This window comes from Vigna radiata, unplaced genomic scaffold (genome assembly GCF_000741045.1).
Source record: "Vigna radiata var. radiata cultivar VC1973A unplaced genomic scaffold, Vradiata_ver6 scaffold_185, whole genome shotgun sequence".
In the NCBI taxonomy this organism is placed as follows: Eukaryota; Viridiplantae; Streptophyta; class Magnoliopsida; order Fabales; family Fabaceae; genus Vigna; species Vigna radiata.
Window position 1 is genome coordinate 315,242 of NW_014542000.1, and position 14,561 is coordinate 329,802.

The window sequence follows — 14,561 nt, forward strand, 5'->3', positions numbered from 1 at the left end:
CTAGGGTTACTCTAATTATCATGATTATATTGTGTCTAGGTTACTCTAATTATCATGATTATATTGTGTCTAGGTTACTCTAATTATCATGTACTCTTGTATCAATTTATTATTATAAATAGAAGATTATGAGAGGAATTAATCAAGCCCTCTAGAATTATTTTACAGTTTAATTCTCATATGGAACTACAATCAATCCAAAAGTCCTCTAAACAGGTATTCAAAAACTATTTATACAAAGTCAATTCCCACCTTTCCTAACTGCCAAGGCAGTTAGGCTATTATTGTTTCTTTCTTTTCTCATACACTCTCAAACTCCTAATACTATTATGTGTTTTCTTCTGTGTGGTGGTGGGCAATTTAATGGAAGTTGGATTAGTATGAAAACGAAAGTTTTGTTATTCCATTTATGTTAAATCAAATCCAGTGTCAGTATTTCGCCAAAAAAACAATTAAAGCAGTTAACATGTTACTATTTGGTTCAAAATCACTTAGCTATTCCTTGCCTGCAAGATGACTACTTTTTATCATTTATTCTAAAGATGACTATTTTTAATCATCTTATTGTAGTTATGTGCATGGTTCACCCTTGCTTGAAAGCTCTAGAACTTTTGAGTCACAGGAATATGCAGAACGAACATCAGCAGCCCTTGGCAGAGTACTGATGTTGGATCTAGTCATCAGAAATGAAGATAGGCTCCCTTGCCGGCAGCTTAGATGGCGTGGGAATTCTGCAAATTTGTTATTGACTGAAAAAGTAATCTCTGCAAATGTGGATACAATAGGAGAAACCTTTAATTCTGCAGTGAACCGATATGGACCAAGGGTGAGTAGGGCACTTCAAAAAGAGAAAAGGTCAACATCAGTTGATAGTAGAATGAATTCTCATAATTTTGGTTCGGTATCACAATACCCTGGTCTTTCTGACATCAAATACACATCAATACCCACTCACATGAATATGAAAAGTCAAACATCAGGAGAATCAATGCTAACTAACTTTAACATCGTGGCAATTGATTCTGGCGTACCCCGTCGACCCCCTGCTGGAAAGCGGGCAGATGACCAAGTTAATTATCCTAAGTTGGTTGAGTTACTACTGAATAGCTCTGAGTTTTCTTCTAACTTATTACATGATATAACTGGAGGGAGATTAGGATGTCCTCATCTAGAAGACACCAACACAACAACTGATGTTCACACAGATGATGTAGCATCACTAGTTCATGAGTTCCGTAATGGTTTTCGTGCCGCTCTCATGGACATGCAGGGATTCCATATATTCCTACTCACACTTCATCAAAAACTTGATAATTTGTTAAGGTTATTTATGAATGCTATAGGCAAAATATCATCAGGAGAGTCTGAAAAGGAGGATGCAGTGGTTCATGACTTACCTTCACCAGCTTTTGCTGGCAGTTGTCTTTCCCCATCTATTAAGGAGAGACATGCTAATGATATTCATCAAGATTATTGTAGTGATTCAGAATCACAGAGAACTGCTCCAAGGGCATCATCATCTTCAGGCAGTAGAGATTGCTGTGACTCTGCCTCTCCTGCGTCACGAGAAGGTTGGCATGGAAAGCACCCTAAAGGAAGTGCGGAGTCACTTCGTTGTTTGCGCTTGACAACCAAGCTTCGTGACTTACATAAATTTGCCAAGGTTGGTCTCTAGGGAACGGGATCTTGTTTCTTAATTCATTGTTTTGGTTCTTTAATCCTGTCTCTTTTTCTGGATAGATCATAAATAATCGGCCATTGTCATATTGCTTGTTATGCAAAATAAATTTACATTAACAGTATTGAAGACCGACCAGGTGTACTCTTATTGTTTTGAGAATGAGAGCATGGAATGTAACCAATAGGATTCAATTATTTTATTTTGGAAAACAAGTTACTCTGACCTTTTGTTCTTGTTTCTGTCTTATTTGAAGTAGTGTTGTTTGACATTGGAGAGGTCCTAAAAATGGGTGGTACATTGAAAATGTTGCTTTCTTCCAAATAATTTGATTTTTGGTAGTTTCATTTCCCTATGTCATAAACAATTAATCATGTATCTTGAGGTGATTGAGGGAGAAAGATATAGAAGTATTGTAACTAGCTGTCTTTGAAAAGACAAGTAAAACTGCATTTTATTATTTATTGTCTTTTATCATGTCTAATACTCTTCCTGATTTCCAGGTTGACTCAGAATCTAATAAAGAATTGGAACAGTGGAATGAAATGCTAAAAAATGATGCAGTCAAGTTATGCTTGGAGAACAATTTTAACACAGGATTTTTCGGGGGCGGTGATAACAACACTGTTGTTGATGCATACGAACTGAAGGTATCTCAATTTAAAATAGTATTCTGAACTAATAGGTTGGATTCATTTCACTTATGGAGGATACATGAATTAAGCAATTACTCACTCCATTGACCTTCAGGTCAGACTTGAGCATATCCTTGAGAGGATTGCACTGATATCTGAGGCTGCAAATACAGAGAGACCATCTGCTGTTACAAATAATCTGTTCATCGGTGGAGCTTTGGCTGCAAGATCTACATACACCCTACAACACTTGGGAATTACGCATATTTTATGTTTGTGTACAAATGAAATTGGCCAATCAGATTCTCAGTTTCCTGATCTATTCACATACAAAAATTTCTCTGTGAGTTGTACTAATGTCTATTTTTTACCATTGTATGAGGTTTAGTTTGCGATAGAATCAATTCACTTCATGCCTAATGTCCCACTCGGCATTTTTCTAATCATGCATGCATTTTCATGCAGGATTAATCCAGTTTTTGTGTTGGATTCGAGCTTTTTTATTTGTTTCTTACTGTAATAACTTCATGAGTTTCATATTACTATTTGATGTTCCATTCATTCAAAAGGTCAAGATGAATGCTCATGAATGTTTTTCATTCCCAACACAATCTTAAATGAGATATCTGTGTTTCAAGTGTAGACACGACATTTTTTATCTTGTGCTTATTGTTTTTGGTCTTTAACTGGGCATCCTCACGTGAAAATTGAGATAACCCTCTGGCCAGGCGTGGTAGTTATGCAAACCCTCCTCAAATGCATGCATGATCTGTTGGGTAGTGCTACTGGCAGCCCATGGGACCCAGGATATATTATGACCAAACTAAATTTTCTCACAAGTTTGTTCTTAATTTTCTATCAAATATTTCTTAATTTATGCCTTGAATTAATATTGTGATAAATATGTTCAGAATCATATTGTAATAAATCATGATCAAATTATTTAGGTGTAGACTGTTATTTTTGACTTCCTGGCTTTTCCCCCAATGTGGCAGATTTTATTGTCTTTGGGACCAATCTAGTCTATAAATCAATGGCTGTATTGTTGTAAAATGATCAAAGAAATAAAAATATTTCCTTTCTCTTTTCTTATAATATGATTCCATCCCTATTTATCTCTTGTCGTTTCTTACAGTTCCCTTTTGGAAGTTACTTGATTTCGTTGGTTTTAAATTTTGATCTTTTAATCAGATAGACTATTTTCTAGTTAAGCTAGGCCTGCTCATTTTCACGTTTAATCATGCACTTTATTTGCTATTAAATATGGTATAATTTACGAATGTAACTGTGAGTATCTATAACTATTTTTTTTCCTTGATAGATCAAGGTATCTATTGCATTTTTAACCGAGGTTTTCTGTTCAGGAATAATTATTCATATTGTCTCTCTTCATTCTCCCATTGAACAGGTGTGTGACAATGAAGATTCTAACATCAGCAGCATATTTGAAGAGGCTTGTGATTTTGTAGATTATGTTGAGAAAGCCGGTCAGAGTGTTTTAGTTCATTGCTTTGAGGGGAAAAGCAGAAGTGCCACTTTGGTCCTCGCTTACCTTATGCTTAGGAAGTAAGTTATAAAATGCAATTTTATTTATGATAATTGGAACACTTGCAACTCCTAAGTTTCCTTGATAGTTAATACTATCATTCACTGCTACGAGTACTTGGGATAATTTAGGGACTAAAATGCTCGTGTTGTAGGAAATTCACTTTGTTAGAAGCATGGAATGCTCTAAAACGAGTTCATCGTCGATCTCAGCCCAATGATGGTTTTGCAAAGATCTTACTTGAGCTAGACCAGAAATTGCATGGCAAGGTTTCAATGGAGTGGCAGCAACGGAAACCAATGATGAAAATATGTCCCATCTGTGGCAAGAATGCTGGACTAAGTAGTAGTTCACTTAAACTCCATCTTCAGAAATCACACAAAAAGCTTTCTTCAGGGAGTGTGGATAGTGCCATGACAATGGAGATCCAGAAAGCATTAACAACTTTGAAGATTAGCCGTGGTGGGAGTGTTAGTCCCACACAAAGGCAGTCTCATTCAATGGTTGATGGATAAATAGCTCTTCCAAATATTACGGAACATTCATTCAAGATTTTATTTTCATGATACAAATTTTTAGTAAGAGTGAGTGAAATAGTGGTTTGGAAATAGGTTAGTTTGGCTAGTGATATTCATGTAATCGGGTACTGTGGATTTTCTTGTGTGTACATGAAAAAGAATTTGCTAAAAGACATCAAATTCGCATCTTTGCCTCTTGGAAAGAATTAGTTTTTAATTATTGACTTGAAAGAGAGATAAAACTCTTTTTACATATACTACAATTGATTGGTTTCTAATTGATATAATTTGTTTGATTTTTTAAAGTTATTTTAGAGACCTTGTTTAAAGAAGCCTACGCTTGTTTTTGTGTTTGGATAAAAAATTTTAACAATTTCAAGGAATGGAAATATATAGTATTTGATTTAATTTAACATCTGTTATTTTTTAAATAGTTTGTTTGGATAACTTGATCCTACTTTTAGCTTGGTCTGGATTTTTGACATGCGTAAACTAGTTTTAACCTTTTGTCTAACAGGTTCATATAAAAAAGTTTATAGGACAAAAAGGCTCATTGTTGCAATGAATCTTTGATGGAATGACGAAAAAAGAGTTTAAAAAGAGATTTTTGGAATCGTCGGTATATTACAGAAAAAAGATAGAAAATCATAATAAAATATAGTTTGTGAAATTGGATTTTGGGTTTGAGAATAACGCTTAAGAAAAGTGTTAGTATCTTACAATTTCCGCCTGGAGATTGTATTTTTAATTAAACAAACATTGATTTTTCAGAATGCTAATTTCCCCAAAAATAAAAAAAAAATGATTTTTTTAGTGTTGATAAAGCCTTACGTATTTTCATTTAAAATGAAAAATCGTGTTACATATATAGTCTTTTGGGAAAAATTATTTGAAAATAATTTTGGAAAATGGTTAGAATTTTTGGAAGTAAACTTTACAAGAACTTGAAAAGACTAGGCAAGACATAAGAGCTGCAAAAGGCATTGGTTTCAAAGTCAAGTTGCAAAGCGTACGTAAGTAGCTTTTGTCTTTTCGATAGTCTCTAGGAGTTTCCTAGCTCTTTCCAATCCAATAGTGAAAGGACCCTCACATTCCCTTACAAGAAGCTAGGATAACTTCGTCGATTAGTTCAGATCTTTGTCAAGTTAGCTTTATGCAACCCATGCCAATGACACCATTTCAAAGCGCAAATCTATTTTTATTATATTGAAAATAGGGTTACTAGCAATCCAGTTTCTGAGTTCGATAAGTGATGGTTTTGTGTGAGTTTTCTCAATATTGGAAAAACTAAACCTTTATGTGAAATACTTGTTCACTTCCTTGTATTGCTACTTGTTTTGCTACTATTTTACATGTCAACTAGACACTACAACATATATGACTCACATTCTCCAAGCCATAAACTCTACCATTAAGACATAATTATTACTTATTACTGTCTAATAACCAATATATTAAAGGATAACGATACTTTGACACCCAAACTTGACAAATTTTTTACACCGGACACGTGTTGTTCTCCTATTGGTCCATGTAGAAAATGTTTTAAAAAATTGAAAATGAGGTGGAAATTGAAAGAGTGAAGGGTTTTGCTTTTCCACGACATTCATTTGAAGGTTTGAAAAAAGAGAAGGTGAGTTGCAGAAGAGCATTCTAGAGAATCCTCCTTCCTCTCAGCCACCCACTCGCATCATTCTCCCCCACAAGCGTGGTCGCTGCTAACGGTGTTTGAAGTTCGTCGGAGTGCTGCCATTAACTGCAATGTTGTATACGCCGCCGTTCCGTCATTTGGAACCAACGAACCCCGAAACCGCCATTGGAGATAGTTTTTGAAGCTTTTCTGCGTTCCTTTCAGTAATGCATTGTTTTTGTTCGGTGGGTTTAAGTTCTTTAAAATTTTTTTGAGCATTTAGGGATTGTTGTGTTATTTGGTTGTTTATCGTGGTCTGATTAACTGTGAACCGCCATTGGAGGTGATTTTTGAAGCTTTCCGGTGTTGCTTTCGGTAATGCATTGTTTTTGTTCGGTGAGTTTAAGTTCTTTAAAAAAATTTGGGCATTTTGGGGTTGTTCTTTTATTTTGTGGTTTATCGTGGTATGGCTAACTATGATTTGAAGTTTTGTTGAACATTTTCTCGTTGATGTGGTTTTTGGGTGGAAAGTTTGAATTTTTTGAGTTTGTGGTTGTTGTTGGGTTGTTTTGACTTAGGTTTTGTATTATGCTTTGTTTAACAGTGATGGATTCCATTAAAGAAGAAGCTTATAACAATGTAAGTAAATGTCATGTATTGAAAATGTATTAGTTTCTTTGAATAATGTTTGAAAAGGAGGTTCAACAAGATCCGCCTATTGAACTCTTTAGCAAGGTGATTTTTCTTTTCGTTTTTCTTTGGTGTACTTTCTTGAGTTAATTCTCGAGCCTTGCAGCATGTAACTTTGCCGATTAAAATTTCATATAGTTTTGTTACTAACTTTGTTCCTTTCTTGGGTTGTTTGTCATTTACTTTTTTTATATTTTTTGTTACTTTTATATTTACTTTCTTGGGTTGTTACTTTCTAGGAATGGAGTTCACACGCTCAAGCAGAGGACTCGTTATGCATCAACAGAAGTATGCAAAGGAGTTGCTCGAACGTTTCAAGATGCATGTGTGTAACGCTGCACGAATCCCGTTGAAGCAAATGTAAAACTTGGGAAAGATGAAGCTGAAGAAGAGGTGGATGAAACAAGATTCAAACAGATTATTGGATCCCTTAGGTTCTTGTGCAACAGCAGACCTGATTTAATGTTTGGAGTAGGCTTAGTAAGCAGATTTATGAGTCAACCGAGGAAGATTCATATGGAATCTGTGAAACGCATCTTAAGATACATACGGGGCACCTCAAATTATGGAATTTTGTTCCCATATGGAAGTCAGGAAAATTGCTTGGAGCTCACAGGGTACTGCGATTCTGATTATGGAGGTGATACAGTTGAGAGAAAGAGTACATCAGGGTTCATCTACTTCATGGATGGTGCACCAGTCTCAAGGTCATCTAAGAAGCAATCTGTTGTGGCTCTATCTAGCTGTGAAGCAGAATACGTCTCAGGGGATTACGTTGCCTGTCAAGGAGTTTGGCTTGAAGAATTGTTGAGAGAGTTGCAGATGATATTGGAAAAACCAGTGAAGTTGAAGATGGACAACACCTCAGCCATCAACCTTGCATGAAACCCAGTAAGTCATGGAAGAAGCAAACACATAGAGGTGAGGTTTCACTTTTTGAGAGACATTGTGAATAAAGAAAGGATTGAACTATGTTACTGCAAAGCTACAGAACAACTTGCAGACTTGTTTACAAAACCTCTAGCTGCTGACAAATTTGAAGTCATGCGGGAAAAGATTGGAATTGTGTCACTCAAGGATTTGAATTAAGGGAGAGTAATGGCTGCCGTGTAATTCAAATTCAGTTTTTTGTTTCTTTTCTGTTATGTCTGTTAGTTTATATCCTTCTAGTATATAAACTTTGTACCCCATTCATTTGATTTCAATGAGAAAGTTTATTTTTCTGATATACTTATGTGATATTAGTCTTCTCTGCATTTGTTTTCGTTGGTTCCAATACTAGAAACCAAGCTTGCACATGTAAAATCATACTAACACATCAAACACAAAATCTAACTCCTTCAACCCAAGTTCTAACTCTCTACTCTTCAAATTTCTTTGCAAAAACTAAAATGATAATTAAGCTACCAATTCAAGCTCTTTTCAGCCACAATAATAACCCCAAAATCTAGTTCCATCCTTGCTTCAAACATCAAAACCGAAAATCAAGAAGAGCCAAACCCACAACACCCACACAACACCTTAAGCTCTCTTCAACCCAAAACTCACATGGAACCCCATTTTCATCATCCAATCCAAGAAAACCAAAGTAAATACGAAAATATGGCAGCAAATGAGTAGAAAAACGAACTAGCTCTTCATCCAAACCAAAGACCCATCATGAAAATGCAAAGAAACAACCTCAAGCTCATACTTTCAACTTCAAAGAGCAAGAAACAAAGTGGAATATAGAAGGGTTTTCACCACCACCAAGCAAAGAAAATCAAGGTTGAAGCAAAAGAAGAAGAAAAACATGACCTTGTTCATCCCAAAGTTCAAAGAAAATGAAACCCTTCAAGCTCCTAAGGAGGAAGTTCATGAAACCATGCAAAGTGTGAGAATATGAGAGCTTGGAGAATGTGTCTCGGCAATTCCTAACTAAATGCCGTCCAAGCCTCCAAAATTGGTGGGGTCCACCTCTAAGAAACCCTAAAGAGATGCCACATGGCCCCCACAATTGGTTTTTTTACAAAAATGCCCTTAAAAGGGTGCAAAACACCAAGTTCTAATTAAGGGCTTCTAGAAAACGAAATTACAACTTTAATAAGAATCTAAATGACTAAATGTTTAGTCACGCCATATCCCAATGCTCCATATGATGTTTCCAAAATTTCCCTGCACCCAAAAATGCAATTAATCAGCTCAGAAAATCCAAATTAGCACAATTACGAATTTCCGACCAAATTAAGCAGAATTCGGAAAACGGGGAAATAACAGACAATTAAACACAATTCCCTGGTTTATTTAAGTGTAATAAACTAAATATAGTTGAAGAAATAACGACTCATCAAAATAGACCACACTTGTCTTTTGCACTCCTGGGTAAAACCAAGACGAAAACCAGGGAACTACTCAAACATCAGGAAGGTGACAGACTCAACATACAGACAACTAAGACTCATAAGGACAGGAACAAAATTGCATAATTCTCACAAAATCTGGACAGTGAAAGGCATAGGCAGAATCCCACACAAAGTCAATGAAAGCAGATACTCAAAGAATCATCCAAACAATTCAGTACATGGAAAACAGTCAATCAGTTCAAGAGATGAACCAAAAGCAACAGAGCCTCATAGATGCACACAATCAATGTTTCTCTCAAGTGTTTAAGGTAAATCAATGTCACTCAATGCACTCAAGAAAGCAAACACAAGTAGATTTGGCAAGCCTCTAATATCAAGACTCAAGCACATACGCATGTTCCAATCAAAAGGTCTTTTCATGGTTGTAATGGGGCCAAGGACAAGGGAGGATACATCTGGATAAGAAGCTACAAATCATAAGGAACAGAGGAGCAATGAGGAACAAGTGTAAACACATTCAAACACACCCACAACCTCTAATTCCATCCTCTTCTTGACTCCATTATTCACAAAAAAAATTTCTGTATTTTTCTCCCTTTTTTTATGCTGTCTCTTTTTTTTTTCTATTCAACACACAATTTCTAGGGACAAGCTACATCATATTTACATAACAAAAACAAGAAGATAACTCACTAGCCAATTCATCTACAACTCTAGGAAACCACTCTTATTCCCAAAACAATTGCAAAGCTCCAAAATTCCCTAAGGTTAAGGTAATCATGGTTTTTCACTTAGGGCTAGTGTATGCGCTTCAAAACAAAGAAATAGGGTAAAGTATAGGCTCAAAGGGCTAACAAAGATTCAAAACAGGGTAGGCTATTTGGTTAGAGAGGCTCAATCAACAAAACGCCTTTATGATTTTCAAACATGCACATGAGTCAAGAATTATCAACAGAGTAAAGCCAAGGCAAATGTGCAAGCAATCAAGAGGCATATCACACACAAGAAAGATCATCAAATGGCTCAAATCTCACACAGGTAATGTGGTCACAATCAATTCAGCTCTCAAACATCATGATCATCTTCCAAGCAAAGAAAAACAAGGAATCCAATAGATCAGAGTATCAATGCAGTGAAAGAAAACTGACAACCTAATCATAGTCCAGAATTCAAGAAAAACATGCAAATTGTACACAAGACACAACAAAACTACCTAGAAAACAAAAATTTTAACGCAGAAAATAGAAACTAACAAAGACAAATCAACGTCTCCCCCAATAGACCACACTTAAACGACACAGTGTCCTCAATGTGTCACAAGCATAAGATCAGAAATAATAACAATCAATAGATCAAAGACAAGTGCAATAAAAGTGGGAAAATGGGGGAAGGGAAAAAAGAAGACTCCCCTGATCATGGTGGCAGTTGCAATTTTGGACTATCAGGGAGATGTTCTCCACCACTAGAGTCAACAAAGAAGTCTTGAGGAGGAATTTCTTCAGTCTCCAGATTTGATCAAGCAGGAAGATGTCCTCCACAGCTGGATCTTAGAAGCAGTGATTGTTGATGAGTGGGTTCAGCTGGTGCCCATTGATATTCAAGCTTTTTTGTACACTAGCACTCTTGTCTTCCACCGTGGGTGTTTGTTGATCAAACTCATGTGTACCTCCTACAACATGGTTAGTGCAATGTGGTTCTACAAAAATAACATGCAGAGGTATAACACCCAATCTTAGTGTAACAAGTTGACCCTAAGATATACTCTCAGAACATGAATCACTTTCAAATGCAGAAACTATATCAACAACAGTCTCAGATTCATGTTCAGTGCATAGAAAACAAACATTCATATATGATAGGAAAAAGTGGTTCTCATGATGCAAAGAAGGAGAGTGAAAATAATGCTCATCAACAATATAATCATCAATATACCCATCGTCAGCATAATCATCAACAACAGAATCTATCTCAAGTATGTTTACCTCTACTTCCCTGGATGTGGCTAACGTGGTGGAGGGTGAAAGTGGTCTACCTATCTCAAAAGTGGCGCTCATATCTGCCTGTTCCTCAACATTTTCATCAGATTCACAATTAGTATCACCAATTATAAAGTTGGAAGTTGGTTGTATCACATAATTAATTTCAACACAAATAGAGCAAGAACCAACTTCACAACTACATGTAAAATTTTCAGAAAACTCTGAAAGATCAACATTTAATCCTAAGTCTAAAACATCTTCAGTTTTCATAGTTTCTATATCCAAGTCAGCGCTAACATGTGAATCTGCAGCAAAATCAAGAATATCTGAATGCATGAACAACTCAGGCAAATCAAGTGGGATTTCAAGTTTAGAGAAACCTGGGTTGCTTCATGATTCATCTCACCAATAAAAGCAGAATGATCCACTGCATCCTCAGGCGCAAGAGCAGGGACATAGAAGTGTAGAAAAGTAGATGGTGTAATAGTAGGCTCATGACTCTGCTCCTCATTCCCTATGCGGGTGACACTGACATCATCAGTAATCTGAACAGTCTGAATTGGAGGTCCCTCTAAAACACGAGACTATTCCTCAATGGCCTGCCTGGCTATCTGCCCCCACAACTCATTCAATGTTGGCTCAGAAGAAGTAGAAGATTTGGAAGGTGGTCGGGTAGATGCCTCTTGTTGTTCCTGTTTCCTCTGATTTTTCCGTTGTGGCTGCTTGTTGTTGTATATGTCTGGAGCATAAGCTTGAGGCACATCAAGAGCAACAGAGTGGTGCAAAGAAGGGCAGACATCCATATAGTGGTCATTGGAAGAACATATAGCACACCGTCGTGAAACAGATGTAGATGGAGGTGCTGGTCTCTGGTTGGATGCCAGCTGTGTCACCAAACTCTCAAGAGAATCAAGCTTGCTTTCCAATTTCCTGCCAACAGCTGATAAAGAATGGGTCGGCTCATGAATTTGCGGTTGCTGTGGTTCCTGAACAGGCGGAGAAGGCATACAAGGAGTCTGGAATGATGGTTCCTGATATTGATGCTCTGAAGTACCATACCATCCCAAGTTAGGATTCGTCCACCCAGGATCGTCGTTATAACCATACCGCACAGGGGAGAATTTGTCAAGAAACTGATGTTAAAGATCTTCCCAACTGGTGACGGATCCCGGAATAGGACAACAACACCAATTCCTTGCCGCTCCATGTAATGAGTACTCAAATGCCCTTAAGAACATGTCTTCATCCGGGACATCTGTAGGTTTCATTAAAGAGCATAATGTGTAGAACTCCTCCAAATGTCTACGTGGGCATTCACATGCAAAACCATGAAACCTAGGCAGCAAATGTATCAGACCAGTGTTGAAAACACAACGAGTATTCTCCTTATCAAGTGGAAACAGCTCTCTAGGAGCACTCTCATGAGATGGAGGAGGAACCGTTCTGTTCTCAACATAGAAATCAGCAGAGTATACACCACAAGCAATATCAGAGTCAAATGCAAAAGTAGAGTCATAGACACAGGCAGAATAAGCATTACTCACATCCCCAAAATAGGTAGACATGTAAAAGGGGGAAAAGAAGAATGCAATGAAAATATGCAACTAAAGCTACCTAAATGCAACACACAATGACGAACACACAAAACAGAACATCACACTCAAAACACAAGACAAGACACAACACACACTAACACAACAAAAGACCCAAAATCGAACTGTTGGTCCCCAGCAACGACGCCAAAATTTGATGGGTGTCGCGGCCCATACAAATTTAATTGCATATTAGAAATGCAGTATAGCTAGGAATGACTCCTAGATCGTCTCTCAAGGACCAAACTATGGTTTGAGTCTCAGGTCAAACACGAAGTGGGGGGGGGGGTTGTGAAAAGTTTTGAATGCGGACGAATTAAATCAAAGGACGGATGCAACAGAAATGTAAAAATAGAATTGCAAAAAAAAAATCACATACAGAATAAAAATGGTTGGTCATTAACTTAATTACAATGTTTCCAATCACAGATCAACAAAATAAAGTTGTGACTTAAACCTCTAAGCCAACAAAGTTAACCAACTAAGCGAAGGTTAACCCTGTTTTCATAAAAGCGAACTAAGCGAACGCAGTGTTAATATCAAATGTAAATTACACCATTCAGTTACATCAACTAAGCAAAGATGTAACACCAACTGGGCAACTAAGCGTATACCCAATTGCAAGTGCAAAAATAGAATTCACATTAACCAAGTCAGAGTGCATAGACAATCACAATTCAAGAATCTCAAGGAAACAGTGCAATATCGTCAATGACCAACCAAACTAAATTAAGCTACCATGGAAATTAAATTGAGTCGACTAAACAAATTAGACAACATCTAAACATCAAACAGTGCTACCAATTAATTAGCAAACACAGTTGAAAATAATTAAATGCAAAACTAACTTAAACACATAAAAACAACCCAACCTACTAAGCAATTTAATTGAAAACAAAAGAAACCAACAAACCTAATTTAATCCTAGCAAATTACTTTGACTAAATGACAATTAACAATTAATTTTAAAAGTCCAAATGGCCAAGAAAAGGCACATGGCCGTGACCCACACTCCACCAAGTCCACTTCAATTTTTACTCTTCAAGAAACCATCCAATCTGTTGACTTTTGTCCCCATGTGCACCATTTCTCAAAAGGAATTAAAATATACTTAAAGAAACCCATTTGAAACCGTGCCCTCACTTCTCCATGAAGCAAAAAAATGAATTCACACACCAAAGCACACAATTTACGTCAGCAAGAAAGAAGTGGCAACAAAAAGTGCTTCAAACCAATGTGCAAATGGAATATACTTTGGATGGTCCAATCAATGTGCCATGTAAGCAAACTTAAAGCAAGGAAAACAAACTACAAAACATCCATTCTTTTGAGCTACTCTCCGTAGAATGCAAACTAAAGGCAAGACCAAAAAGGAAACCTTCCTTTAGCCAAAACAAGCATCCTTTTTTGTTGGTCCAAAAAGGGTAAAAATTAAATGAAGCTTCTCTCCTCCTTTCCAACTCACCATACGGTTTTTGTTCACCAACACACCTTCATATTCTTTCTTCCTTTTCTCAATACCGAGAATGAGCTCTAGAAACCAAGCTTGCACATGTAAAATCATACAAACACATCAAACACAAAATCTAACTCCTTCAACCCAAGTTCTAACTCTCTACTCTTCAAATTTCTTTGAAAAAACTAAAATGATAATTAAGCTACCAATTCAAGCTCTTTCCAGCCACAATAATAACCCCAAAATCTGGTTCCATCCTCGAGTCCCCGGCAACAACGCCAAAAACTTGTTAACGGATTGGAAAGTAATAATAAATGGTAAGTCCAAGTATCGTTTTCCCAAGAGACTCGAAAGGCCTTATCGTTCCTGTGAATTAAGATCGTAAGACTTCAAAATAAAAATTAATTAATTGGATGTGTGAATAAAGTATGAACATGCAAAAGAGATTGATTCAATTGACGAGAAGAAAACAATGGATGAATGAAGTTGTTGGGG

The 14,561-nt window shown here is 36.7% G+C and overlaps 1 protein-coding gene across 1 annotated transcript in view; it reads left to right on the plus strand.

The window, feature by feature from the left end:
- Window positions 1-4,619, plus strand: part of LOC106778862 — an 18,551-nt gene extending 13,932 nt beyond the window's left edge. Inside the window, exons 7-11 of the mRNA XM_014666862.2 lie at window positions 571-1,663; window positions 2,182-2,328; window positions 2,429-2,656; window positions 3,722-3,879; window positions 4,014-4,619. Coding sequence (XP_014522348.1) covers window positions 571-1,663; window positions 2,182-2,328; window positions 2,429-2,656; window positions 3,722-3,879; window positions 4,014-4,374 — 1,987 coding nt within the window. The 3' untranslated portion in view covers window positions 4,375-4,619. The remainder of the gene's footprint in view (window positions 1-570; window positions 1,664-2,181; window positions 2,329-2,428; window positions 2,657-3,721; window positions 3,880-4,013) is intronic.
- Window positions 4,620-14,561: the final 9,942 nt, after the last annotated feature.